This window comes from Cyprinus carpio, unplaced genomic scaffold, assembly GCF_018340385.1.
Source record: "Cyprinus carpio isolate SPL01 unplaced genomic scaffold, ASM1834038v1 S000006759, whole genome shotgun sequence".
NCBI classification, from domain to species: Eukaryota; Metazoa; Chordata; class Actinopteri; order Cypriniformes; family Cyprinidae; genus Cyprinus; species Cyprinus carpio.
This window is the reverse complement of record NW_024879356.1, coordinates 1,156,799-1,184,356: the sequence shown is the minus strand read 5'-3', so window position 1 is coordinate 1,184,356 and position 27,558 is coordinate 1,156,799. Positions and strand designations below refer to the sequence as shown.

The following is a 27,558-nucleotide window of genomic DNA, read 5'->3' as shown; positions in this document are numbered from 1 at the left end:
AAAAACACTAGGATTTAAATGAACCTCAGATATTTTGCACTTTGTTAAACACAGCTCTATATTTCCCTGGTATTTTGTGGGCCGTGGGGCCTTTCCATGTCATGACACACACTTCCAGAATCTAAATTATTCATTATCATTCTCAGTTTGTGAATACTGAATGGATTCAGGCAGTCAGATGAACTATTTTTATATGACAAGCTGTTCAATAGCTGGATGTGTTGGTGTTCTCGTTCAAGGAAACCTAATTTAGGTCACCTCTGACAGCAATATCTACAGTCAAAGAGCTCTTCTAAACAACACTGCCAGCTTTCTATATTTATATACACACGCACACATATACACCTACAAACACCTCCTGTTCGTGTACGGCTGTCTTTCTGACTCAAATTCATCTAAACATGTTTATCATTCAAAGTCCCTGCAGCAGATATATAAAATTGACCATTTTAAGGAAAAATTAGGGTGAATACAAATAAACTGGGACATTTTCCCCCCATTCATCTCTATGACAAAAAGTGTCCCAATTTACATTTATTCAACTTAAATAATTAGTCACACATCTAGTGCAATAATATTCATAAAAAACATATTTTTTTTCATGAACCACCCATAATCCCATTTAACTAGAGACTTTTTACAATGCTCTTATACACTGTAAAAAGAGATTTTTCCAAGTTGTAAATACAGTAGATTACTTGTAATCTATTTTACAGTAGATTTTTTCAATAGATTACAATTATGTAATCTACACATACTTGTATGTTTTTTTAAAAAACACTACTATTTCAGTCTTTTTAATTAAAAAATGTAATTTAAATCAATGTATGTACTTGCCATTTCTTTGTAATTATTTCTGAATTTACTAGAAATTTCTCAGTGAAAATAGTTTCTATACCTAATTTTTTTCAGTGTAAAACTGTCACATAAATATTGAAATCAAATCATTGTCATTTTTTAGTTCAAACTAACATTGCACAATAACGGCACAAACAAAAATGTGTTTTAAAACACACATTTTACAGTAATCATAGCAGCAATAATTCATTACAAGATGGAGAAGAGCATTATTTATACGCTTGCTTCTCCATATGAACAATGTCCCTTGTCAGAGCACAAAAACTAACCCTAATCCAAACATGAAAAGTACACATAAACAGCATGTTTCTTAGCTAAAGGCATCTGCTACTCTTATCTGAGCTGCTCTGACAGGGTCGTGTGTTCTCTCAAGATATATATCTAGATATCTTCTCTGTCTCCCTCCCAGCATCTCTTCATAAAAAATACCCTCCTCATCTTTTGCCTCTCTCTCCACCAACCCTTCTGAGTCTACAGCACAGTCTGGTGTCCTGTTTGTTAGAATTCAAGATGTCTCATAGCCTCTGTCACCAAATGCATGTAAACAACCAGCCAAAACAGAAGTTACTGAACCTTCATCCTCCAAAATACGCATACTGTATATTGCATACGGACTCACAGGATCTGCAGGGCGGAGATCTTGTCCCTTCAGCAGTTCCTGGGCCTTGTTGAAGTCTGACAGCATGTTCTGTGTTTCTCTGTGGTGGAGAGCGTTCAGCTCGGCCATCTCACGCTCGTGTTTCTTCACACAGGTCCTGCTCATGAGCTCTGTGAATACAACACACACACACACACACACACGTCACTCTCAATGACTCTACAAAGCTCTCTGTAACCCCACAGCACTACAGCTGTAGGCTTGAAGGACATTTCGTTCACAGATAAATAGATTTTTGAGATGGAAATAAATGAAACCTACGTGATACATAATTATATTTGCATATATTATGTAGTAGTATTAAATCTATTGTATGGTTCTTCTATACTTCTAAAAACGGGAAATCCGTTCATTAAATCGTTTAGATTCAGATTCTTACTGGTTCACTAGATGACAACATGCATGAACAACAAAATACATGCACAAATATGCATGCACAAATAAATAAATATTATTATTTATCTGCACCACCATTCAAAAGGTTTTCATATTATTGTTTTTGAAAGAAGTCTTGCTTGCTCACCAAGGCTGCATTTATTTGATTGAAAATACAGTAATATTTTGAAAATAATATAATTTAAAAATTACTGTTTCCAATTTCAATATAAAATGTAATTTATTCCTGTGATGCACAGCTGAATTTTCAGTCTTCAGTGTCACATGGTCCTTCAGAAATCATTCTAATATGCTGATGCTCAAACATTTCCTTATTGTAAATTACAGTGTAAATGTTAAAAAACATATTTTTGTGGAAAGCATGATGCATTTTTTAGGATGCTTTGATGAACAGAAAGTTCCAAACAACTGTCACTTTTGTTCAATTTAATGTGTCATTGTTGAATAAAAGTATTGTAAAATGTAAAAATGAAAATACATTTTTTTTCTTAACCTATACATATACACATATTCTTTCTTCTTGTTTTATGATAAAAAAAATAAAAATCTCACTCAACTGTGTAATATTTATGCCAGAAGAGAAAACAAAACAAAAAAACAAACAGAAAAAAACTATTTTCCACTGGGGTAAGAAAAATATACTTAAGATATGTTGTATGAAAACAAAGCTTAGACAAATGTATTTTTAAACAAGGTTTACAACTGTTTGGAGGACTAGTTTGAGAAATTTGATTTTGCAGTATAACCCATTCCCTCAAAAAAATACAAAATAATAAATAAATAAACTACACTGTATTTTTTCATATTTTCAAACATTTTATATTTTTCAAAAGTTGTAATATTTTCATTCAGCTCAGAGCTGGTTAGTTTGATTCATGGCTTAGAGCTCTTTATTAAAGAATGTTTTGAAGTCTATATGGAGAAAATGAATAAGAAAAATGTAAGCAGGGCTGCTACAGAAGTGTGCGGTCACTGTTGTGATCTATTAGCGCAGTGAGCACTTCCTTTGATTCCTCTGTTACATGAAACTTTCATCCAGCTCAGGGTTTGCTTCTTTGCTCTGATACAAATGTTCTGTCTGAGTAAATAACATTCACAAAGAGCTGCACTGTTTTCAAAAGACAACACACTTCCTGTTACATACTATAGATTTTTATTTAGGAGACGCTCATTTTCCATACTGCAATATCTATGCTATATGGGCTTTTATCTGAAACACAATTAAGCCACATGCTGTGATGGCTTCACATAAAGAGCATTAAAGCAGGATCTCCTCTTGGTAAATGATACACCCCTGGGGAACGGCGATGCTATTTATTTGCTGCTTTTATCTCAGGACCTGGATATGTGTTACATAATTGAAAGTGAAATGAGATCAGCACCTGTCTTGCATTATGATGTGTGTTGCTAAACAATCACATTATCTCAAAAAAGCCACTATGTATAATGAAATTGCTTTTTTACTTATAAATACAAAGGTGAAATATTAATATCACCCCCTGAATAAAAAATATAATGGCTGTTATGAGTTCAGGTTTTCTAATCCGATTGATTTCCCTTTTTAAAAGTCTGTTTTTTTTTCTTTAAAGTACTACAAAAGATACACAGCACCGTCCAAAAATGCCAGACAGCACCAAGATGACTGTGGGCAAAATGACAGACAAAATCCTGATAGGACTTTCTAGGCAAGAACATGGTGCCCTGTTTTCTTTATTCTTTATTTTTTTTTCCCACTTGAAACCCCATTCTGCTTGAAAATAATTTAATTTCCATCTCTTTCATCATCAGCAATGACTCCCGTCGCATAACACCAGAGGAGAATGTCACATTAGAGGTTGTTTAAGGATTGCAGATGTTCTCTACTGAACAAGGATGACCTCATGCAACCCCATGCAAGCAGATGTGAGGTGAAATTTTCTCAGTTTGCAATGAGTTTACTCACTGTTTCCTAAATGCAGTGATGGATGACATACACAAATCGAGTACAAAAAAAAAATACTCCAGTAAAAGTGCAAGTTCCCCTTTTTAATTTCACTTGAGTAAAACTTGATTTTGTATAAAGTAAAACGTATTTGTCAATCATGTTTATTATTTATTCTAGCCAGCACTAATCAGAGGAGTCATTAATCAGCACTTAAAAGAAAGATTATTATTATAGACAATTAATGTATTGATCTGCAAATAAGCAGTGTTATTTTAGTATCATTGAGATACTATTATAGTTTTATTATATTTTATTTTTATATTTTTCATTTTAATTTTAGTTATAGTTTTAGTCATTATAGTTTTGTCATTTTAGTAGATTTTTTATTAGTTTTTATTTTAGTTTTAGTTAACTAAATTAAAAAGAGAAATGCTGCACCGGCAACTAGTTGAAATACAGTAAAAAATATTTTTCTTTCATCTTATTTCAGTTAGCATTTATTTTATTTCATGTACTTTTTTATTTAATTTTTTATGGTTTTAATTTTACTTTCATATTTAGTTTTACTTAACTCTATTCACCCTTTTTCAACATTTATTAACAAAATTGTTACTAGAATATTCATTACTAATGCAGTTACTGATAATTAAAGTGTGCAAATAAGTGAAATAATATAACATATCGGTAAAATTAAAAAAAAAGTGTAACCATGAAGTGACGAGTAGTATAAAAAAAACAACACTGACATCACAAGGGGCAAAATGTGTTGACATTTTAAGAGGAATGCTATGAGAAACACTTATTTAGACGAATACTATGCTATTAGGATGAACACTTTTTATTTAAAAAAAGTTCAATATAAAGAGGAACGATATGTTATTTTTTAAAAGCGGTGAAGTAAAAAGTACAATATTTTGCTTTGGATGTACCGAAGTAAAAGTTTCCCAAAAAAAAAAAAAAAAAAATACTCAGATTTAGTTGGCTAAATTGAACATTTGTCAAATGTTACTACTTGTTTAAGAACGTTCAAAGAAAAATTAAATTTTCTCTTAATGTTTGTGTAAACAAGAAAAAAATATTTTCACATCATTTAAAAAAAAGGCTGTTTTGAACACTCAGAAAAAAACGTTTTCATAACTTTTTTTTTTTGAGCTGGGGTAATGAAGAAAAAATATTTTGCTACACTGCCTAAATGCAAGAAAACTTCACTATCTCCAATCCAAGACTCACCTGATCTGCTGATTGGCCTCGCTACGGATCTTCAAAACCTCTTTGCCCTTGAGTTCCAGCTCCTTGGTCAAAGTGCTGATGTTCTCGTTCAGGGTGTGAATCTCGTGGTCCAGATCGGCAATCTGCTTCTTCCTGCGACTGACCTCCTCCTGCAGATCTGAGATGCGACTCAGAAGCTCACGTTCCTGCAACACACGAGAACGCAAGGTAAACCGAGGTCACAACAAATGCCAGACTGACCTTACTTGAGAATGCCGTGTGTTACATAAGAGCGTGGATTGTGTGATGTGAAGGCTTTTCCTGAAACGTCTGGATTCAGACACATGGAGTTACCGCAGATGCTATTTTCACACTGCACTTTGAGACTATGTTGGGATCTAATATTGATGGCACATCCATCTGGTTTGCCTTGCTTATACACTACATCTTCAAATATATGAATAGTTTAGTTATGAATACATAAAGGTCGGGAGCAGTCAGCAGATCTACAGCATTATTTTTAGCATGGAGGTTTGAGCACTAGAGTTTCATCTCTTGAGTGACGTTAGGAGCTAATGGGCCTTGAGTCCATGTCTGAAATTACTGGGGAAAACAACTTTCAGCAACTTACTTAAGTGTTCAGTTACTTATTTAAAAAAATGGCAAGAAAATACAATGTTTCTGGCTATGTACTAGAAATAAATTGAAACTTCTCTTGCAGAAATACATCTCAGAACACTGAGCAAATGTATGCCATTGAATAAAACACTAAATAACAAAAAATACCACCAGTATTAAATACATTTTAATGCTTCACCACATCTGATGCATTTAAGATTTCAGGATATGTTAATATTCTGTTAAATAACAGTTTATCAAACATATCTAATAGTTCTCACTCCAAACATCACATTCATGCCACTAAAAAAAAGTAACGGGACACCAAAGTTTACTGTATTCATAGAAACTGCCACATAGGCTGTTCTCTACTGTAACGATTATATCCACAACTGTATATGTCAGACTCCAGTACAGCCTGGGTTAGATTAATTAGACAACACTTGTCTCATGGGCAATTTTCCACTCCACTGACACTTTGACTTTTAAATGCCTCATGCACAGGAAGAAGTAGAAATCCTCCTGGAAAATACAGCCGAGCCCATTTCCAGTTTTATGCAGTTAATGGCTCTTGCTTAATCAAATTACAATCTGCTCATCCAACTCTAAATGTCTGTAAATATCATTTCACACAACAATTAGCTCAATAACTGTTTCAGTGTGTGTGGCAAAGAAAACCTGCGGCCCAGAGGGGCTTCCTCCGGGACATATTACGTGATAAAGGACGCCAATGTCAGCAAAAAAAGTAATAAATAGCAAACATTTGTATTTTGTAAACAAACTTGTGCGTACCCCCGGTGTGAAAATGATTTCTAATGTATACACGCTCACATAATTACAAAAATATCACAGCCATTGTAGACAACTGTGAATTACCCTGAAAGCGCATTTGTTAATATCTCCAAATCACAACAGATGGTTCATCTTGAGAACGAAGCACAAAAACAGCACATTCACTTCTAAGAAAAACTGTCCAAATAGTAAAACTTTGAATCGATGCCAGTCTGTTTCTTCTACTTTGCCCATGTCTGCCTACTCTGCATGATGTCATTCTTTAGAGCAGTCCATTAGTTAAGAGTATTAAAACAGCATAGTTATAGAATCAAATGCAATAAAGTAGCCATACATTTCCATATATAATTACCAAGATAATTATCATTTCTGTATGGGCTAAAAGACTGGCTGAAAAGTGCACGATCATGAAATTGGCCCTTTTTTTGGTATATTTTAAAAATATGTTTGAACATGTTATGTGTGCTAAGATATGGGCAATCTGGCCCCTAAAAGAAAGTAGCTGAGCCTTCTGTATATCAACAGTATGTCAAGAAAACATCTGCTCTTCCTGCTGTTGCATTATCTCAGTAAGCTCATGAATGACAAGACTCTCTTAACTGTAACACTCATGTGCTCGGACTCAGGTGTGTGTTGAGGAACAACAAAATGGTCTTTATTCCCTGACCGTTCACTGGATGTATGTGTGATATTAATGTGCTGGAGCAGAGCTGTCAGGGGTCTGCCTGTGACATTTTCATTTACACAACTCAAGACTGTGCCTCCAGCAGACCACCGGAGCAGCGCCTGAAGCACAGCGGCCTGCTTCTCACTTCCACACTGACTATATACAGTATTTGTTGTCAGACTATATATTTGCAGTCAGACAGAGATATTTTTTAAGCTGCACTGTAATTTTAGTGTCATTTTATAGGTAAAAGACTGTAACAATGCTTTGGTTAAATGGTTAACAGTAAAGCCCCTTACTATATACAGTGAAAATCTTTAATAGACCTAACAAGACATTTCATGTAATTTTACAGTAAAATACTGTTAATGTACAAATTTTGAAAGTGAAAAAGAACGTCATCTTATAATTTACATTAAAAAACTGTAAATTGACATTCTCCGAATTTCTTGCGAGACATTTAAAATCTTTTAAATTTAAATAACCTTGTTTTTTTTAATCAGTTATGCACACATAGTTTTTGTTGTTGTTGTTGTTGCTAAATGAATGTTTATTGCATTATTTCCATGTCTCGTATGTTACCATGATAGTGTTTTCATACTACTTTTTTTTACCTTCTATCTATTAGTATTTTCTATCTATTAGTATTTATCTCAAAATACTAATAGATAGAAGGTATCTATTAGTGGAAAAGCTGCTTTTGATGAATGTGGATTCATTTTGTGGCTTTTCTCATCACCACCTGTGTCATTATAAAAACAGATTTTAGTACTTAAATATGTTGGTATATTCACATTAACATCAGTTAATGGAATACAGGTTTTTACTGTAAATTTAAGTTGATTCTGTGAACCCTAAAATGTTGCAACCACATTTTTGCAGTGAAGACCTGCCAACCACAACTGCCGGTTGTTTACTGTAAGTTTCACAGAATGGTTTTTACAGTGTGCTCGACGATAAAACATAAGAAAGAATCAAATAAATACAGACTTCATGGGATCCAAACAATATCTAGACTTGAGGGTGGACTCTTTTCAATTGGATAAGCAAGTAACTAACTAGCAACCATCAAGGGGTAAATATAGTCACTATGTTAAGATTGTGTCTTAGGAACTAGTTTGATTAACTAGTAGTTAACCAAGTGGTAATCAGTCTTTTCATTTTTAAATTTGACCAATATATTTTTTATGCAACTGAATTTAAAAAGTTATGGCCAGGGTCACATATAGGCTTTTTCACTATGGGAACAACAAGCTTCTTCTGTAATGCTCAAATTTAGATTTGTATCTTTTATTCATGAACGGCTACTTTTGCCTGGAGTGAGGTCGAAACACCTGGATAATGGCAGGGTATTGTTGCATAATCTGACTGCATATGAAACCAGCTTCAGCTGAATAATTGATTGAAGACTTAGAACGCACACACACAATCACACATAGTTTGTATGTTCAACAGCAGCCGGAGCATCAGGTCAAAATAATTCTTGAAGCCCTGGTCATGGAAACCGCTCTCCACAAAGAGATCTTCAGCGAATGTCACATCAGCCGTCCACCTGTAACGACAGAGCTAAACCTACAGGAACTGTCTTCTGAAATCAGCAGGTGGCCCTTTCCTGAAGAGACGCGGCTTTAAAAGTCCAGTGCTTGTTCTAGCGTGCTCAAATCTTTCAGCTCTTATGCCTGAAGTAGAAAGGGTATAATTTGCGAAGGCTGAAATTAACATCTCTGACCTTTTCCATCAAGGACCGAGACACCTATAAATGTCTCCCTGGAGGAGTACTTCACTGCGTAGGATAATATACAGTAAGCATCATTAATGGAGACATGCAGACAGATGAGAGGAGGCTGAATAGCAGGTGTCTGGGAGCATGTGTGGAGCTCTGCTCTCCTGGGCATTGTACCCAGAAAGCCCTGAGAGGGGCTGAATTTCAGTGTGCTGCTGATCAAAAGCTTGTCGATTGAGGGAGAGCCGCAGAGGTCATAGAAGAGAGACGGGGGAATGAGAGCTCATGGTGGCACTAGCGGGATAAGAGTTATTCAACCGTATACATGATTAAAGTTATTTATGTTATCCAACACACATTTTTATCTAATGTAGAAACCTGTTTCCACCTCAAACTAAAATAAAACATAAGTTTAGCATAAGAAATGAAGTCACAAATTAAGATATATATAATGCAATTATAAAATAATAACCACAATTATGAGAAATAAAGTCTAAAATGGGAGATTTTAAATCACACTGTAAGATATTAAATCACTTGGAGTGTTAAAAAAAATATTTTAGGGTCCAATTACTACTCTAACTATTATCTATGACGTTTCCCTCAATTAACTCCTAATTTGCTGCTTATTAATAGTAAGGAGCTGTTAAGTTTAGGTATGGGGTACGATTAAGGGATCTAAAAAACATGCAGAATTAGGCATTAATATGTGCTGTATTATAAGTACTAATAAACAGCCAACATGCAATATTATTCAAGCTACTTATTATTGAGAAATGGTCCTTAAAATAAAGTGTTACCAAAGTCTCAATTATGCAATAAATAAATAAATAAAAATAAGTCAAAATGGTAAAATATTAGGTTGCATTTGTGGGAAATAATGTCATATTGTAAAATATTACATCTTGCTGTGTGAGATATTAAAATCACTTTATGAGATAAAAAGTTGAATGAATTATGAGGAAAAAGAGACAAAATAGTATGATATTAAGTCCCATTGGGAGATAAAAGACAATTTTAAGAAATAAAGTTATAAATGTGAAACATTAAGTCATATTATGACAAATATGCTCAAGCTGTAAAATATTATGATCACTTCATAATATAAAAAGCCACTATTATCAGAAAAAGACAAAATAATAAGATATTAAGCCTCTTTGGGAGAATAAAAAAGACGTAATTATGGGAAGTAAAGTTTGATAATTGAGATGATGTGTAATATTGTGAGAAATGTGGTTATGTTGTGAGATATTAAATCACTTAATGAAGAGAAGAGACAAAACAGTGAGATACTGAAGTGACTTGGAGAGATAAAAATTACAAATTGTGTAATATTAAGTCATATTGTGTGAGAAAAAGCCCTACTGTAACATATGATCATCACTTAATAAGATAAAAGGTCACAATATGAGAACATAACTGTGAAATCTTTTGTATCCTTGTGAGAGGTCATATTGTAAAATATTATCACTTCATTAGATAAAAGGTCATGAGATATTAACTCACACTGAGAGATAACGACTTAAAAATTGTTGTGAAACAAGTCATATTTGGAGATATACAGTAAAACGGAGATATTAAAACATGCAATATAAATTCAAATTTACACGTGATAATTATGATACCTTAATAACTTTTTTTTTTACATTTATATAATTATTACTCTTACATGTATACAGGCTTTTACTCAAAGATTTTTTAGTGCTCTTTTAGCCAGTTCTCACAGATCAAATGCTGGTAATTGTCTTGCTCAAGAGCACTTTTAAAAGATTTAAAGCTGTAATCAAATGAATTACATGGAATTCTGATTGATTACACAAACTACAAAGAATCAAATACAATAATATTTGCTGAAATCATCCACAAAGTGAGAAAATTCAAATCCATTCCATTATTGTGGCAGAGAAAAGCACTGAATAGTTAGAGTTATGTACCCAGGAGCCTTTCTGGGGAGTGTTTGATTTCTCTGTTCCTCTTTCTCTCAGTCTTCATACAGTCATCTCACCAGCCGGAGAGAAGCACGTTTATTACTGACTGCAAATCAGCGGTGTCAGAACCGTGTAAAATAGCGCTAATGATTCATGGTGTAGGAGCACAGCACAGCAGCACGGGCTTTAATAAATACTGTGCGTCTTGTGAACGCAGGCACTCGTTTGAGGAACCAGACCCCTGGGAGCCGTTGGATCACTTATTGAGCATGTGGATGAAATCTTATAGGCACACCTTAATGTAATGTAATTCTTTCTTTCTTTCTATCTATCTATCTATCTATCTATTCTTTCTTTCTTTCTATCTATCTATCTATCTATCTATCTATCTATCTGCATAATGAGAGAGCGCATTCATTGGTGAATTCATTCACCTTTTGCTACTGTGACTTAAACTAGAAAACACAAAGCCATGTTTCTCACGGCTCTTTCATGACACATCTGTCTTTGCTGTCATAACCAGTGGGATCGGCAAGAGTCTTGGGGGAAGGTTAAACACTTTTTTCCAGCCTTATGATGTAAGGGATGTTACTGAGAGTACGTGAGGGCATTACAGAAAACTGAACACAACAAAGTCAACCGTGTCCTCGAGACAGACGCGCAGTTTGATTGTAGACGCACATGAAACAATTCTAATCTCACAAGACACAAATATTCACAGTTTGACCCGAAAAACATGCATCTGCGCTTTCTGAGTATGCTTATTTGTTATTCCTGGGTGATGAATGATGCACCAAGGCTGGAAACGCTTAGTAAATGCTTAGCAAAAATAGATTTCTTCCCGACGCCAGCAGTGCAGGGTTTGTTGAACTCCTTAGAGATTTCGCAGCCTCTCTTTAGCAAAGATCACACTGAATTTGCTCTTTGACCTGTGGGACATTAGACAAGCTCTCACAAGACAGAATTGAGCCCCAGGAGCTTGAGAATTAATTCGTATTGATATGGCGCTAATAAAGTATAGAAGATCATTGTCACCTGGGGGCGCCGGTTTGCCAAAAACTACTTTTTTAAAAATCCAGGTTTTCCAATATTAATGGAAACACTGTATTCCTGTATCCTATTCTTTAAAAGCCACACAACGTCCACAAAATATAGTATTACATAAGACACAGCTAACCTAATTAACTGAAGACCAAAGTATGACAACTATCTAGATAAAAAGATGAAAACGGAGTGCAATTACACAGAAAAAGCTATTTTACTTCAATCCCTTAATTCTGTGTGTATGTGTGTTACATAGACATATTTTTCCCTTAAGGTCTGTGTTTAAGACTCAAACTGTACAACCTTTCAGTTGCTTGGCCAACAATCCTCTCAGTGTTTCTTTTGTTTAACTGTTGTCTTATACATGAGCCAGATGACAAGAGGATTTATTAAGGTCCTTTTCTTTCATAGCAGCCATCTGTTGGCAGAACGTTATTGATTCGTCCTTTCTTGGAAAAGCATTCACTAACTAAACTTACTGTTTGTCTCTGTCTCCATTAAGAGACAATGGGACTGTATAGAAGACAGTCGGGGAATGATGGGAATACACTGAAGCTACAGCAAAAATACTCGCAGATAATTAGTTTAAATAATTATTTAAAAAGACATAAAATATAATGTCTACTCTAATGTGAATGAATACTTAAAACTGAATACACATGAATGAACATTTAATTTTATGTTTCTGTGTATTGAATAACCAACTACCATTCAAAAGTAAGTTTAAAAAAATGTATATACTTTTATTCAAAAGAATGCATTACATTTGATTTTAAAAAGCTGATTAAAAAGTGACAGCAAAGGCATTTATAATATTACAAAACATTCATATTTCAAATAAATGCTGTTCTTTTGAACTTTCTGTTCATTAAAGAATCCTGAAACAAAAATGTTTCACAGTTTCCAGAAAAGTATTAAGCAGCACAACTTTTTTCAACATTGATAATAATTTAAAAAAATGATCCTTGAGTAGCAAATCAGCATATTTAAATGATTTCTGAAGGATCATGTGACACTGAAGACTGGAGTAAAGATGTTGAAAATTCAGCATTACATCACAGAAATAAATTGAATTTTAAAATATATTAAAATAGAAAATAGCAATTTTAAATTGTAATAATATTTCACAACATTACAGTATTATTACTGTATAAATGCAGCCTTTGCGAACGTAAGAGATTTCCGAACCCCAAACTTTTGAACGGTAGTGTGTATTAAGTAAAAACAAAAACGTCAAATTAGAGAGAAGGACGGCATTTGATTGAAATGCAAAACAACCAATTACTGCTTTTTGTATGTGACATGTATGAGCAAATCTAAAATCGATGACACCACAATAATACACTTCTTGTGAAATATAATAACCCTGCTGTGGAAGAAGTTTACCTTTACTCTGCTCTGCTCCAGAGCGTTCTCCAGTTCCTGTTTGGCAGCCGCTGCTTCCTGTTGATGGGTTTGACGCATATGTTCGATGGCTGATGCGTGAAGATGGTTCAGCTCTGAACGCAGGGATGCTGAGAGGAGAACAAGAGAAAGAGAGAGACATAGGGAATGAAAAACAGGACTATTCCAGGGAGATGATCTGCTGTCTGGAGCTGAATTAAAAATCATCCATCTCCAACTCTCCCTAAAGCATAAACGTTAAAGGGTGGAAATGGAAGTGACACTCGTTCCTCCACCTGCAATTTCCTGTCAGTGCTCCCTCATTATGCTCCTTTCCAGTTTCTTCCAATTATACCTTATTTCAATGAGATTGAGCTATAATTAGAGCTGTAGAACTCTGAGGTTTTACATTCAACATCTAGTTCCAACACTGCTTGGTGTATAAGTAAATTTATTAACATTTATTAATATTACCAACAAAATGCTAAATTATTATCATTGCACAGGACGAATAAGGAAACCATTTTATTTTCAATTGTCTCTTGACAAGTAAATTATTTACCATATTATTTCTTGTTTTAGCTTTATTTTCCCCAGCTCCATGAAACCAACTCATGAGATATATCCAGATATATAGCACATTTTTTGAGCATTTTGCAAGCTATGATGGGCATAAATTGGAGCATAACCGAGCAACTTTAATCAAATTTTAATAAAGCTGAATAAATTAAATTTTAATTTGAACTTTGTAAATCATGCAGTGTTGGACCACATCATATTTCCAGATTTTCCAGTTGAGACTGACACACACACACAAAAGATTTTTAATTTCCTGAAATATTTTTTTGCAAATACATTTCAGTCTAAACAGACATTTCAATTTGAGTTTCTATAGGCAGTGGCAAAATGGATAGCTTTTTGCAGAGCCCAACCGATATGGGTTTTTTGGGGGCCGATACCGATACTGATATTAGGGAGTAAAACAACGAACACTTGTGACAAAGATATGTAATGGAGGCAGGGCATTTAACAATTTTACAATAAACTTTATAATGCAAAATGAGTCTGACATCAGCACACTGCACAGTAAATTTGAAGTTTATTCCACTGAAGTTTATTTCACTTCGCAACATTCATTCACTGATTTGCACTACTGTCTTCACACACAGATGAAACTTACTAGAGAAGTGTGAAGTGTGACATAATATACCGCTGTAAATAAATACAATTTAAATGCACGTCTTGTGCACTTTAATGCCCTTTGAATGTAACGTGTCAGTTCCCTTGGAACTGGAATCATGGCGGAATATCACTGAATAACCTGTGGACAAAGCTTCAATGCTGCTGCCTGAACAGGAGACCTCCTTACTGAAGTGAAAGTGGTGGCCAGATTGGTCGGTGCCCGACTGCGAATTTAACCGCCTGTAACTCCTGGACAACGGGGCTATCGACGCGGGGGTGGTCTCATTTGAAAGGGGGCCTCGAGACTCGCCATTCGAGAAGGTTACTCGAGCTGAAGGGATCCCCCGAATTTGGTGCGGATCCGCCGCGCCGTTACGGAGATATGGCCGTTCAAAGTTTCAGTGGTGTTCCATAAACTTCAACTTTAAAGAGTTTCATCCAGGTCACCAGTAGCAAACAATGGAGCATGCTCTGCTGGACAAACTATGTAATTATACCATTTACAAGCATTTTATCTGTGTTTTATGTTCTGTAAAAACTGTTCATATCAGCGGCATATTCGCCGATAATGATATATCTGCGACATGCTCATATCGGCCTATAAAATCGGCAAAAAGATATATCGGTTGGGCTCAAGCTTTTTGTCCTTTTTTCATCATAACAGATACTCCTTCGCTGCAGCATAAGCCATTACCATGGAAACCAATATAGATATTACAGATATTGACTCTATTGTCTCAGCAAATGGATCTGAATTCACCACTCACAAAATGACAGATGACAGTGCAGACATTCAGTCCTAAAGACTGCATTTGACCATGAGTAAATAATAACAGGTTCTGAAGGCTTTATACAGCAGGTCTGTGAATGAATGTGTGTCTGTTTTACCCAACATGGCCTTGCCCTCATCCTCCAGTTCGAAGCGGAGGGTCTGCAGCTCTTGCTCTGACTGCTGTTTCAAAGTCTCAATGTTCTGCCTGTGAGCCTCTCGCAGAGTCTGAAGCTCCATGTGGTGCTGCTGCCGTAGACGCTCCTCAAGCTCCTGCACACACATACACACACACCAGTTCATTAGAGTAGACAAATGTACAATCTACATTAACAGTATATTTGACTTATGAAAATATACTGATGCTTCTTTCATGTCTCTCATAGCACTCACTCCAGTTAGAATATAAAAAAAAAATAATGCATTGCCCTTCCTGGACATTTTGCGTATGTGGGGGGGAATGAAAAATCAAAGCAAAGAAAATGAAAAATCATTGAAATGTTTTTCTTGCCTATTTTTCCTGCTACACACAACACAAAATAATGTAAGAACATGACTCAAGGAGAAACTTCAGAAATGTTTTACTTTGCCCTTCAGGGCCTTTGTACAAAACAGTAAAAAAAAAAAAAAAAAAAAAAAAAAAACACATTTAAATATATATGGTAAGCATAAACCTGGATTGAGGACTACATGCCCAAAAGTCAAAAGACAAAAACATCACTTGGAAAAACAACAAAACCAGTTTTTGAATTTTTGTCAGTGTGTAGTGTGTATGTTTGGGCATAAAAAAAGATCTACAAAGTTACAAATCTCAAAGTCCACTCCAAAGGGAGATATTTCTTTTTTTTTTAATTCAATTTCAACTTGAAAATTATATTGAAATGATTTTTGTATTTTTTTCTCCATTGTTGTTTTTTTTTCATTGTCAAAGTATCTTTTTGATTCTTTTAAAAGGTGATGTTAAAAAAACAAACTTTATTTTATATTTTCTTTCTATATACTGTATATATTTGAATATGAGAATTAACTGCACAATTACTAGAAATGTGTATACCTTTGATATTATACAATTTTCATACACATTTATATATATATATATATATATATATATATATATATATATATATATATATATATATATATATATTGGATATCTATATATATATTTGGATTCTGTAGAATGGTTCATATATGTATTTAACTCTTTAAACTTATTAATATTACAATAAAAAATAAAATAAAATAATAATAATACCTAAATTACCTACATCCATTTGCTCAACAACAGCAAGGGCTTGTAGTTATTATAAATAAAATATAATTCTTTATAATCTAAAGCTATATGCTTTTAGTATAAATAAGTTGTAATACTTAAAACATATTAATACTAAAAACCCTAAAAACACTACAACAAATTTAAAAATAAATAAATAAATAAATAAAATAAAATAAAATAAAATCTGGTTGCTTAACCAAGAAAGAACAGGCTTGCTCAAACTTAAACCATAAAAACTGACCAGTTTAATCAACAAAAACCTGTTCATTAAACAGTATGACCAACTTGCTCAACCAATGCCAAATTTCATCAAATTTACAATATTCACCTAACCTGCACTCTTCTGGTGAACTGGATGGCTAAACCAGAACCAAACCAAAAAAATAACCAGAAATAAAGACCAGCATGAAATTCACACTAGTCCAAGCAGGTCTTTTTGCAGGTCTAAGCAGGTGAATAAGAATTGCAACAGGTGCACTTGCCAAAAATATGCAAAACACTTAGCCAGGAACACAGGTGTAAGTGTAGCGTATTTCTCAAACAACTGGCAATCACAGGAATTATTACTCTATCAGAAGGCACTTAAGCATCTCCGCAAGCTTGTTAAGGATCTTGGATGGTTGCCGTCTAGCGCCCAGCAAGAGGAATGCAAATTACAGCACCCTGAATTAGATTAAGAGAATGGAGCTGTTTGAGCGCTGGAGATACACTGACATAATGAGGGGTAATGCAGGGCACCTGCCTCCACTGAAAGTCACTTTGGAGTCAGTGATATCCAGCAGAGTGGGGTGCGGATGCGAGAGGAAGTGGGTTAGGGAATGACAGGGAACAGAAAATTAGACCAACCGCTTCAGTAAACACGGACTGCACCAAGCCAGTTGGCAGAAGAATGCTGGGAACTGAGCCGCTTTAATGCAGAGATCAAAATAAAACAACTGATGAGGAAGATCAACACAGATGAACTGAGACACAAAAACATACCACATGGTCTTGAAGAGATTTGTTCAATATGACTCATTTAAAACAATACAGTCCTGAGAGGATTATAAACAAGAAATACATATACAGCTCTGTCAGGTTGGATGGGGGCAGACGCACATTTCCAGGTTTCTCCAGAAATATATGATTGGGTTCAATCCCAGGCTGTGGCTGGGCCACTCAAGGACACTCACAGAGTTGCCTATAAGCCACTCTTGCTGTGTGTTTAGGTTCATTGTCCTGTTGGAATGTGAATCTTTTGCTCAGTCTGAGTTTCTGAATTCCCTGGTCTGGGTTTTCATTAAGGCTACCTCAATATTTTGGTGCATTGAGCTTTTCTTCTAGTCTGACGAGTCCCTCAGTTCCTGACGCTAAAAAAAAACAGCCCCACAGCATGAGGCTGCTACCAGCACACTTTACTTTTTGGATGCTACTCTGCAGGTGAAAACGTGAAAATATATAGAAAAGAGAAATGACAAGAAATTAGTAAATAAGTGGGACTGCAAGGAAGAAATGTTGCGAGCTAGATTTGTGAAAGCATGTGATCTATGCTATGCCACAGGTTCAAAGTATCTTTCCCAAGCTCTGTTCCAAATCGTGAGATGGTTACTAACAGTACATCATTCATTTCACCCAATATTTATATGTGCTAGTATCATCTATCAGCCAGAAAGGCAGCTCACATATTTTTGAAACAGAGAAATAATGTTGGCTGATGATACCAAAAATATTCAGTGACAATTTTGCTTATACTCGTAATGAATCATTCAAGGTCCATATTGTGTGGAGTGTGTTGCTGACACATCTTTTGCTAGCTAAAGAAACATCATGCATCAAACGGCTGTGGTGTCAGTTCTGTGAGTTTCTGTTTTCTCCAGAGTAAGCTGACCCCCCCTGCAGCCCGATGGCTCAGTAAAACTGAAAAGGTCAGGTCATTTCCGTCATTCAGACAACTATCAGGGACAACAGCGGCCTGAGCTGCATAACACACAAACACACACACACACACACACACACACACACACACACTTGAGAAAAACTACAGAATCTACAGAAGGATGCTTTAATCTGAATGACTACAGCAGTCACAAACACACACAGACACACACACAAACAAATGCAGAGTTGTGATGTTTATTCCACACATTTCTTCCCACTCTAATGTCATAGTGCCATTTTCACCTCCTCAAGTGCTACGAGGATGATGTCACATTCCTTATGTGGAAATGAATCTGGAGTGGGAAAAATTACACTTCGCTTCTTTCCCTGCCAATAAAGCTTGTGCATTAATTAGTGAGTTATTTTAGGATTCAACACTCACACGGTTTTCAGATAAATGAGAGAATCCCCCTCAAACACTGAAGCACAGAAAACAACCCACTATAAATGTGAAGGTTTATATTGAAACAGTTATATTGATAGCACTTTATATTGATAGCTTAAAGTGTTAAATAAGTATAGCAGTTAATACTGATTCGAAATACGAAATTCTAGAATTTCGATGTACAGTATGCTCTATTATAAAAATGAATCTCAAACACCTAAAGGATGAAAAATAAAAGTAGGTTTGAAAAACCCTTAGAATATATCCAAAAGAATATACTAGAGGCTGTAGGGGGGAAACTGTGTGATCAATACCAGTGAAAGGTGGCTATACCGAAATATAAGAGCTCTGCAATGCTTCACCACTGCCCTATGGCCAGGTGAGGCAGGATATAAAACATCTCTTTCCTGTCTTCTCAAACTAGATTTATTTAGCTTTGGTAGGCACTTAATGTAGTTTATCCCCTCATAAAAGATCTGGAAACCGGCTTTCTGTTTCCATTTCAACAGTTTTTATGATGCTTTGAGTCAGGACTACTCAACTTTGGAAAAGCTCAAAACAGGTTTCTTTTTAGACTTGCCAAACATTCACAGTAATTCTTATAATAGTACACTATGTATGACGAGACTTAAATCAGGTGCAGCTGCTTCAAAATAAATTAATAACAAATGATTCAAAATAGGAATAGATTGTAAATGCTATACGTTTGGATGAGTATATTGAAGCCTATTTCCACCACGGGATACAAAATGAAAAGTTAATTGCAGCTTTTAATCTCACAATTCAGACTTCTTTCTTGCAACTGTGAATTATATATCTCTAAATAAAGATGTAATTGCAAATGTTTTTTTTTCAACTGCGATTTTCAGGTTTTTTTTCTGCAAGTTTATATTGTGACTTTATCGCAATTCAGAGTTCATATCTCGCAAATTTGAGTGTATACTGTATATCGCAGTTCTGAGGAAAAAGTTAGAATTGTGAGATACAAACTCAGATTTGCAAGATATAAACTCGGAATATCGAGAAATCTTTCTTCTAGAATTCTGAGGTTACATCTTGCAATTCAAGTTTTTTTCTGCAACGGAATAAAATAAAAAGGTAATTGCAAATTTGTATCTCACAATGCTGACATTTTTCTCAATTGTGATTTTTTGGCTTTTTTTCTGCAAGTTTATACTGTGACTTTTTCGCAATTCAGAATGTATTTGTCACAAATCTGAGTTCATATCTTACAATTCTTACATCTTCTCTCAGAATTGTGAGATAAAAGTCTGAATTGTAAGATATAAATTAATATTGCAAGAAAAAAGCCCAAATTTGTGAAATAAAAACATCACAGTCACCTTTTAATTTGTTTTATTCCGTCTCAGAGATGGGCTTCTATAGACGAGCCACATCTGAAAAAAGCAAACAGAGGGTAGTAAAAGGCAGCTCTGAAATGTCCAAGTATCTTCAGATTTCTTCTCCTTTAGCCACAGTGACTCATCAGGTCCATATGCTCTCGGCCGGCATGCGGTCGAGGATGGGCACACACAAGCGTTTTTACCTACTGTGGTAGCTGCAGGATTTTGGCCTGTTCTTTCCGGCCGGGTAAAAAGCAGTGCTTGATATCAGCCAAAAGCTACAGGAGGGAGCTGAGCTGGATCTTTTGCCTGTTGGAGTGGGATATCAGAAGAAGGAACGCACGCTCATTTTTCGTCTCTGAGGACAGAGTGGCGAGGGGTAAGACTGATGCCGTCTTTCTCCTCCGCAGTGCTGCTGAGCCCATTAGCAGCAGAGGAGCGTTCCTTCGCCTGACTTCAAAAAAGCGATGCTCAATATTGAGACGTTTGTGAGTAGAGAGAGAGAGATGGTGGTGTGGCTGGTGTGAGATATTACCACACTGAACCGCTGATGATAATTAAACACAAGTCAATAAATCGGCTCCTGGTGTTGGCACGTCTACCTCAGACATGGTGCTCTGGAGCAGAAAGCTATTAAATGAGATTTCAAAAGCCTTCTGCTGGATCTCCACTCATTACATGAATGAAGCAAGGTCATGAAGAGGCTTATTTTAATGGCATGGCAACTGGGTAAAACTCATATACTGCAATTATCACATCTGCCTGTGCTGCAGGGAAACTCATCAACATGCGCAAATTACTACTGTGTCAGATTTTTTATATCCACTATGCACCAATTATATGGTAATTATTCATATGTCTATAACCACAGCCAACACACCATGATGACTCTCTGACAATGAATTGACAATAGATCAATAGATATAGATGGAAAAATAGATAGAATAGATTAATAAGAGATAAACATACAGATTTATTATTTGCTGATAACTGGGAAAATTAAATAATTATTATTATGAAAACCAAATATGAAATCACAAGCATTAATTTTACCTGATAAATCGTGGATCACCCATGTTGTGTCAAATGAGTGATTTTTAACCAATTAGCTCACTGATCTAATTAAATACGCCAAATGACTCAAGTTAAATAATTAAATAAATTGTGAAATACAAAACTGTTAACAAAAAACATTTAAAACAAAAAACAGTAAAAATTATATTTGTAGCATTACATTTTTTACATTTTCTACGATCACAAAAAATGACTAATAAAATTAAACTCATGCTAAAATGAAATACAAACAAATTATTATATGTCCATTGCATTTAATTTTAGCATTAATTTTTACATTTTAATTTTTAAATGTAATGATAAGAATGACTCATAAAGTTAAACTAATGCTGAAATTAAATACAATTTATTAATTTTTATAATAATTCATTTAATAAATCAGTTAGGTGTTTTAATAATGAATCAGTTATTTAATTTAATGCTTTTTTATGTTTTCATTAACTATTTAATTGTATAGTTAACAGTTTCTTTAAATATTTATTTAGTTATTTAGTTTGAAATAATTTTGGAAATAATCTGTTCATAATTAAAGTGGGTAAAACCGCAAAGTATGAAATATTTATTAATATTCTAATCCCTAAATAGGCCCAATGGTAAAAGATCTTGTAAGATAACAAAAGGCTGTAGGATGAAGCATCACAAGGTTCACTATACTAACATCAGGTTGCTCAAGGGGGTTCATGTAATAAGTGTGCTGGTAAACAATTATCAGCTTAAACACAAAAATTAGTAAATAGCAAAAGATACAAAATCAATTACAAACACAAAGCCAATATGAATAACTGTAACATCAGGTTAGGCTTTTTGATTTAGGCTTCTGGTTAGCAGTTTAATATTAGATTAGAGAACAAAACAGCAGGTCTCTGTGGCAAACTGAGTTAACAAAACACAGTTAACCTCTGTGCCTAATGTTTCCTAATGCCATCACTGGCAGATAAACCAATCCCCTCCGTTCTCCATCCATTGACAGCTGGTGGCCGAGACTCATACTGCCAGGTGTGGTCCTGTCCTGGACGGTGGGGCATATCAGTAATAGAGGTCACACATAATGTGTCCAGGAACCAGCTGTGACATGGAGCAATGAAATCCATTACACAGCAGTTTTCCTGAAATAAACAGCAAATCAAGCCACTGGCTTAATAAATTACGATTTAGAGCCCATTTCAACCAGCAAATAAATGCTCAAGAATTCTGACCACAGCCGTCAGTCATGGTGGATGCATTGAGATCTCACATTTTGGTAATTTATAGTATGATAATAATATAATAAAATAATTTCTTTTTAACAAACAAACAAACAAATAAATACTTCTGTACTATCATACATCTGTTATACATACTGTATATAACTTATGTAATACTATTATTTTTATTTGTTATAAAATTTTATATTATAATATAATATTATTATATGTTACTATTATATGTAATCATATATTTTATTATAGTTAATATTTTTAAGAATTTACTTCCACAATTTTTATTCATTACACACACAATGTATTTATATATACACACACACACACACACACACACACACACACACACACACACACACACACACACACACACACACACACACACACACACACAACACACACACACACACACACACACAGCTATTTTAGGGTCCCCTGCTTACTGCCATCGGTTGTCATCAGTGTTATTTTAGTATTGTTTACATACTATAATTTATTTATTATTAGTGTTTAGTAATATTTGAATTAGCTTTTATTTTTATATTTTCAGATTATTATTTTTCTTTTTCTCTTTTAAGATAATTTCCAGTCATTTTGCTATATGCTTTTGTCATTTTTTAAAGCAAATATTAATTATTAGGTTAATTTTAATTTTAGTTTAGTTCAGTTTTTTCTTCTATCTATCCATCCATCCATGAATAGGTTCCTGGGTCTGTAAAGGCGGAAAACTCATGATTATATATAATTTTAGTTACTCTTCACTAATTATAATCGAAAACCAGTAACAGGTCATATAAAATGATGTGTCCGTGGCCTAATTAATATTCATGAGCTAAGCCTTTTCCATTTAGTGTCATCACAACAGGCCTGTGCAGCCCGACTGCTTCCACTACCTCTTAAAACAGTGAAGTGAAGCCTGTGATTCTGACTGACGCTGCATTTGGTGAGTCAATCTCAACTTATCAGCATTTATTCAAGCGGTCTCCTCCCGCCATCCCAGCTCGCAGCCTTCATCCCCGCGCCTGCGGTGTGGAGCCACTTCAGCCCAGCTCAAGGTAATCATTTCCAGTCAGAGTGAGAGTTTCTCTCCCCTGGAGTCGTCAGGGGCCAGGTACTGGATAAAGCAGACATTAAAGCCTTTGACAGCAAGCGCTCAGCCATTACTAACCCACAGACAGGAGAGCCAAAAGCGAGCAGGTTATTCCAGGATAGGGGGAAGAGAAGGACCTGAGAGATGTGCTGTGGGCAGGGCCTGATCCATATCAGACCCACCACACCAAATCAAATCTATTACAGAAAAAAAATATTGCCTTACGTCAAACAAAGACAATCTAACCATCAAACAAACAAGCTGACATATAGGCTGACAGGATTACGGTCCGCAATTGCTTGGCTGGCTCTGTACAAGGCAAGAGCTTCAGCAGCAAACAGAAGTTGGAGTGGATGTGATCTCATGTAGTCAGACTTGACAATCGCTATAAAGTCTCATCCACAATCCACAAAGACTGAAAATGGATAGTCGCCAAGCAGCAGATACAAATAAAAATGGCTTTGGTGAGCAAATAAAACATGTTACACACCAGTGACCAGTTACTGTACAAAAAAAAAACATCAATATAATCTAACCCTTGCTGATGTAAGCAACACAAGTCATTCATTTCAAAGCCATACAAACAGTCCACTGAAAAAAAAACAGCGATCAGACCAGCATCAACAGATTTTAATAACCCAAGTTAATATATATTATATAGAAAACTGAATAATCCTACTGTCAATATCTGTTTACATAAATAAAACAGACAAATATGTAAATAAAGTATATATACTCATATATATTAATATATATATATATATATATATAGTATAACATATATAATGATAATTTATAATATATATCGATGTGTGTGTATACTGTACATATGCAAAATAAAATAAAAAATTAAACCATATTCTACATCCCTAATCCTACCCATATAACAACTACCTTACTGACTATTAATAAGCAGCCAATTTGGAGGTTTATTGAGACAAAAGTCATAGTTAATAGTTTAAAAAGGAAAATTCTGTCATTAATTACTCATGTTGATCCAAACCAGAAAGAACTCCGTTGATCTTTGGAACACAATGTAACATATTTTGATGCATTCTGAGAGTTCTCTGACCCTCCCATAGACGATCCTTACACGATCAAGGTCCAGAGACATAGCAAGGAGGTCAGTAAAATAATCCATGTGACATCAGGGGTTGAACCGTAATTTTATGAAGCTACGAGAATACTTTTTGTGCACAAAAGAAAAAAAAAAGACTTTGTTCAACTATTCGTCACCTCCGTGTTAACCTAGTGCCATTTTGGAGAGTATCCACTGAACGTAAATGGCGTAAGCTGTTCTGTGTCAGCTGGATGTGGAACACAGAGTCATAAAAACTCAAATAACAGAGAGCTAGGAGGTGAAAGGAAAAGATAAGAGCGTGCATACGGGTCAGAGCGATCTCTCTGCGTGAGACAGGTGGGAGATTACTCCATGTCCTGTATACCTCAACAGTGGGCTTCCTGCACTTCCTCCATGTCCTGCATAGCGCAGCAATGGGCTTCCTGCAGCCGCTGCTCCCTGCGCTGATGCTCCAGCTCCATTTCCTGCAGCTGCTGTCCCAGGTGCTCTCGCTCCTGACTGAACTGTGCCTGCAGCTGCTGCAGGGAATGCTGGGATTGGGAAAGCTGCATCTCCAGGCTCTGTTTCAGCAAGGAAATCTGCACAAAGGAAGTAGGAGACACTGGGTACAAGCATATCAAGAAAAAAAAAGTACAGAAAGCAAATGGAATGATCTTTTAAAAAATGGCAAAAAACGGCAACACTGTACAACACCAACAATGAACCATTAACTTTAAACAAACCTTATTCAGGGTTTAATGCAAGTTAAGCTCAACCAAATCTGTGGAATAATATTGGTATTCCACTTGTCCTTCAATAAAGTAAAGTAAAGTAATTAAAATCAGGTACTTACAATGGCAAGTGAATTGGGTAAAACTGTAAATGTTAAAATATAATTGAAAAAAAAAAAACTGAAAAAATTTCTTACAAATATTTTCTGTGTAATATCCAATTTTGCAACTTTGCCACCATGAAAAGCAAGTTTATTATCATTAACTAAAAACCTAAAAAAAGGAAACTAAATTATTGAAATAAAAGCTTAAATGAAATATTATATATTAACATATAAAATGAGACAAAAAACTAAACAAAAATTAGAGATGAAAAATTTGAGAAGTTTACTATCTGTAAATAAATAAACCTAAAACTAAACTTAGAAAAAATTAAAAATAAATAAAAAATAAAATGGACTAAAGCACAAAAAATTACAAGAAATAAAAAAACCTTGAAATATAAAATCAAAAGCTAATTCCAAAAGCTAAAACAACAATAAAAATGATTTACAGTAACAATGATTTAAACAGATTTACTGTTAAAATAATGTTTTAACAGAAAAATTTATGTAAATAAAGGGCTTTTAGAAAATTGTAAGCTTTACATTTACACATAATCCTCCAAACACTTCTTAATTATTTTTGTGGTAATCAACATTATGCTACATATTTGGTCGATTAAGCGTAGCGTATATTGTACCCTGAATATTCCTTTAAGTATGACCAATAGTTATAGTGACGCTTCCCTTAGCAAGCACCACTAATTAGCTAAACTGTGTAAAACATGCTCCTTATAGAGACTACAAGATAAGATACAGGAAAATGGTAATGATGGAAAATCTTCATTCATTTTCAAGGTCACAGCATTTCTATTTCCACAAACTGTTAGCAGGCTTGTGTGTGCAAACACACATTGGCTCTAGTCTTCCTCTGTGAATAGAGCCGTGAGCTGAGTATGTGGGGTGCGAATTTGTGTCTAGCAGCCATGTCAGCCAAGGACTGAATGAGGACTCAGTCTGGGACGAGGTGAGAGAAGTCAGACGGTCAGCGCCAGATACGCTCTCCTCACACCAATCGATATGTTAGAAACTGGAGGTTTCAGTGGCTTCGGCCCACTCGTTGGCCTCCTAGCCTCATTAGAGGAGTCGCTCATGACTGGAGGGTGACAGGGAGAGAGTTTTTCTGTGTCGTACCCGCCAACAACTTGAGACTTGTGAAGGCAATGAAACGATGCTGCACTTGTCGGCGCATCAACAAATAATTTCATTTTCAAGCCGACTGGAAGTGGTTCCAATATGCCTAGGATATCACTGCTCATATCCCAGCCGCTGCACTGCTGACACTAACAAAAAGATGAACGCAAGTCGTCATGTTAAAAGTAGATTTTTACATTTGAAGAAATCGGGAAAAGAGCTTGCTATTGCAAAACTTGAAGCCATAACTTTAGTCGTCATAAAAACCTACAACAGGCCGCTATGATATTTTAGTGCCCCAGGGGCCCCCAACACAGCACATTTCTACATTGCCTCAAATTAAAAAAGCTTTTAGAAGGTCTGGTCTCAAGATCTGAGACTTTATTTATTTTATTTGTTTTGGCCCAACCAGGCAAACCACACAGGGGACAAAAATAAGAGAAAACATGGCATTAAAGCATATAATTTCTAATTTATATTTTTGTTTTAATATTTTTAGTTTTATTTTTGCATTTATTAAAATTATTTAAACATTATATAAAAATGTTTTAAAATGTAAAACATTTAATATAATATAGTTGGATATAATGCTGTATTTATTTTTGGCCCACGCCCCTCAAGTACAGTAAGTTTGATTCAGCCTCTTTGTCTTAAATTTTGCGCACATCTGGTCTAACAGGTGAAAAACACAGCATGAAATGAAAATTTACCCTATTTTCTAAATGATTTCTTATTGTGCATTCCTTTTTTTTAATCTCATTGTTTAACATTTCTCTTGGCCACATATTTATGTCAAAATTTCATAGCACAATCTTCCAATGAAACGACAGACTTCTCTCTGGTGGCATAAACAATATAAAATAAAACTTATAAAGTATAAAAAAACGACAAAAGCGCACAACAAAATTGCTAAACAAAATTGGCCATAAACTCACATTTAGACCTGATAGAAACAAAACTGAACTGAAACTACACCTTTCACTCAAAAATTTTCACTCAGAAATTTTTACAAAGAAAAAAATACACATTGAATAAATGTGAAATTTTGAAGTACAAAGACTGAAAAAATATTAAAAAAAAAAAAAAACCTAATAATC

General features: G+C 34.9%; 1 protein-coding gene across 1 annotated transcript in view; it reads right to left on the bottom strand.

The window, feature by feature from the left end:
- Positions 1 to 1,509: 1,509 nt before the first annotated feature.
- The window catches only part of LOC122144783 (protein FAM184A-like), a 99,064-nt gene continuing 73,015 nt past the window's right edge, over positions 1,510 to 27,558 (bottom strand). Inside the window, 6 exon segments of the mRNA XM_042755941.1 lie at positions 1,510 to 1,626; positions 5,067 to 5,251; positions 13,204 to 13,331; positions 15,271 to 15,424; positions 23,972 to 23,976; positions 24,887 to 25,094. Coding sequence (XP_042611875.1) covers positions 1,587 to 1,626; positions 5,067 to 5,251; positions 13,204 to 13,331; positions 15,271 to 15,424; positions 23,972 to 23,976; positions 24,887 to 25,094 — 720 coding nt within the window. The 3' untranslated portion in view covers positions 1,510 to 1,586.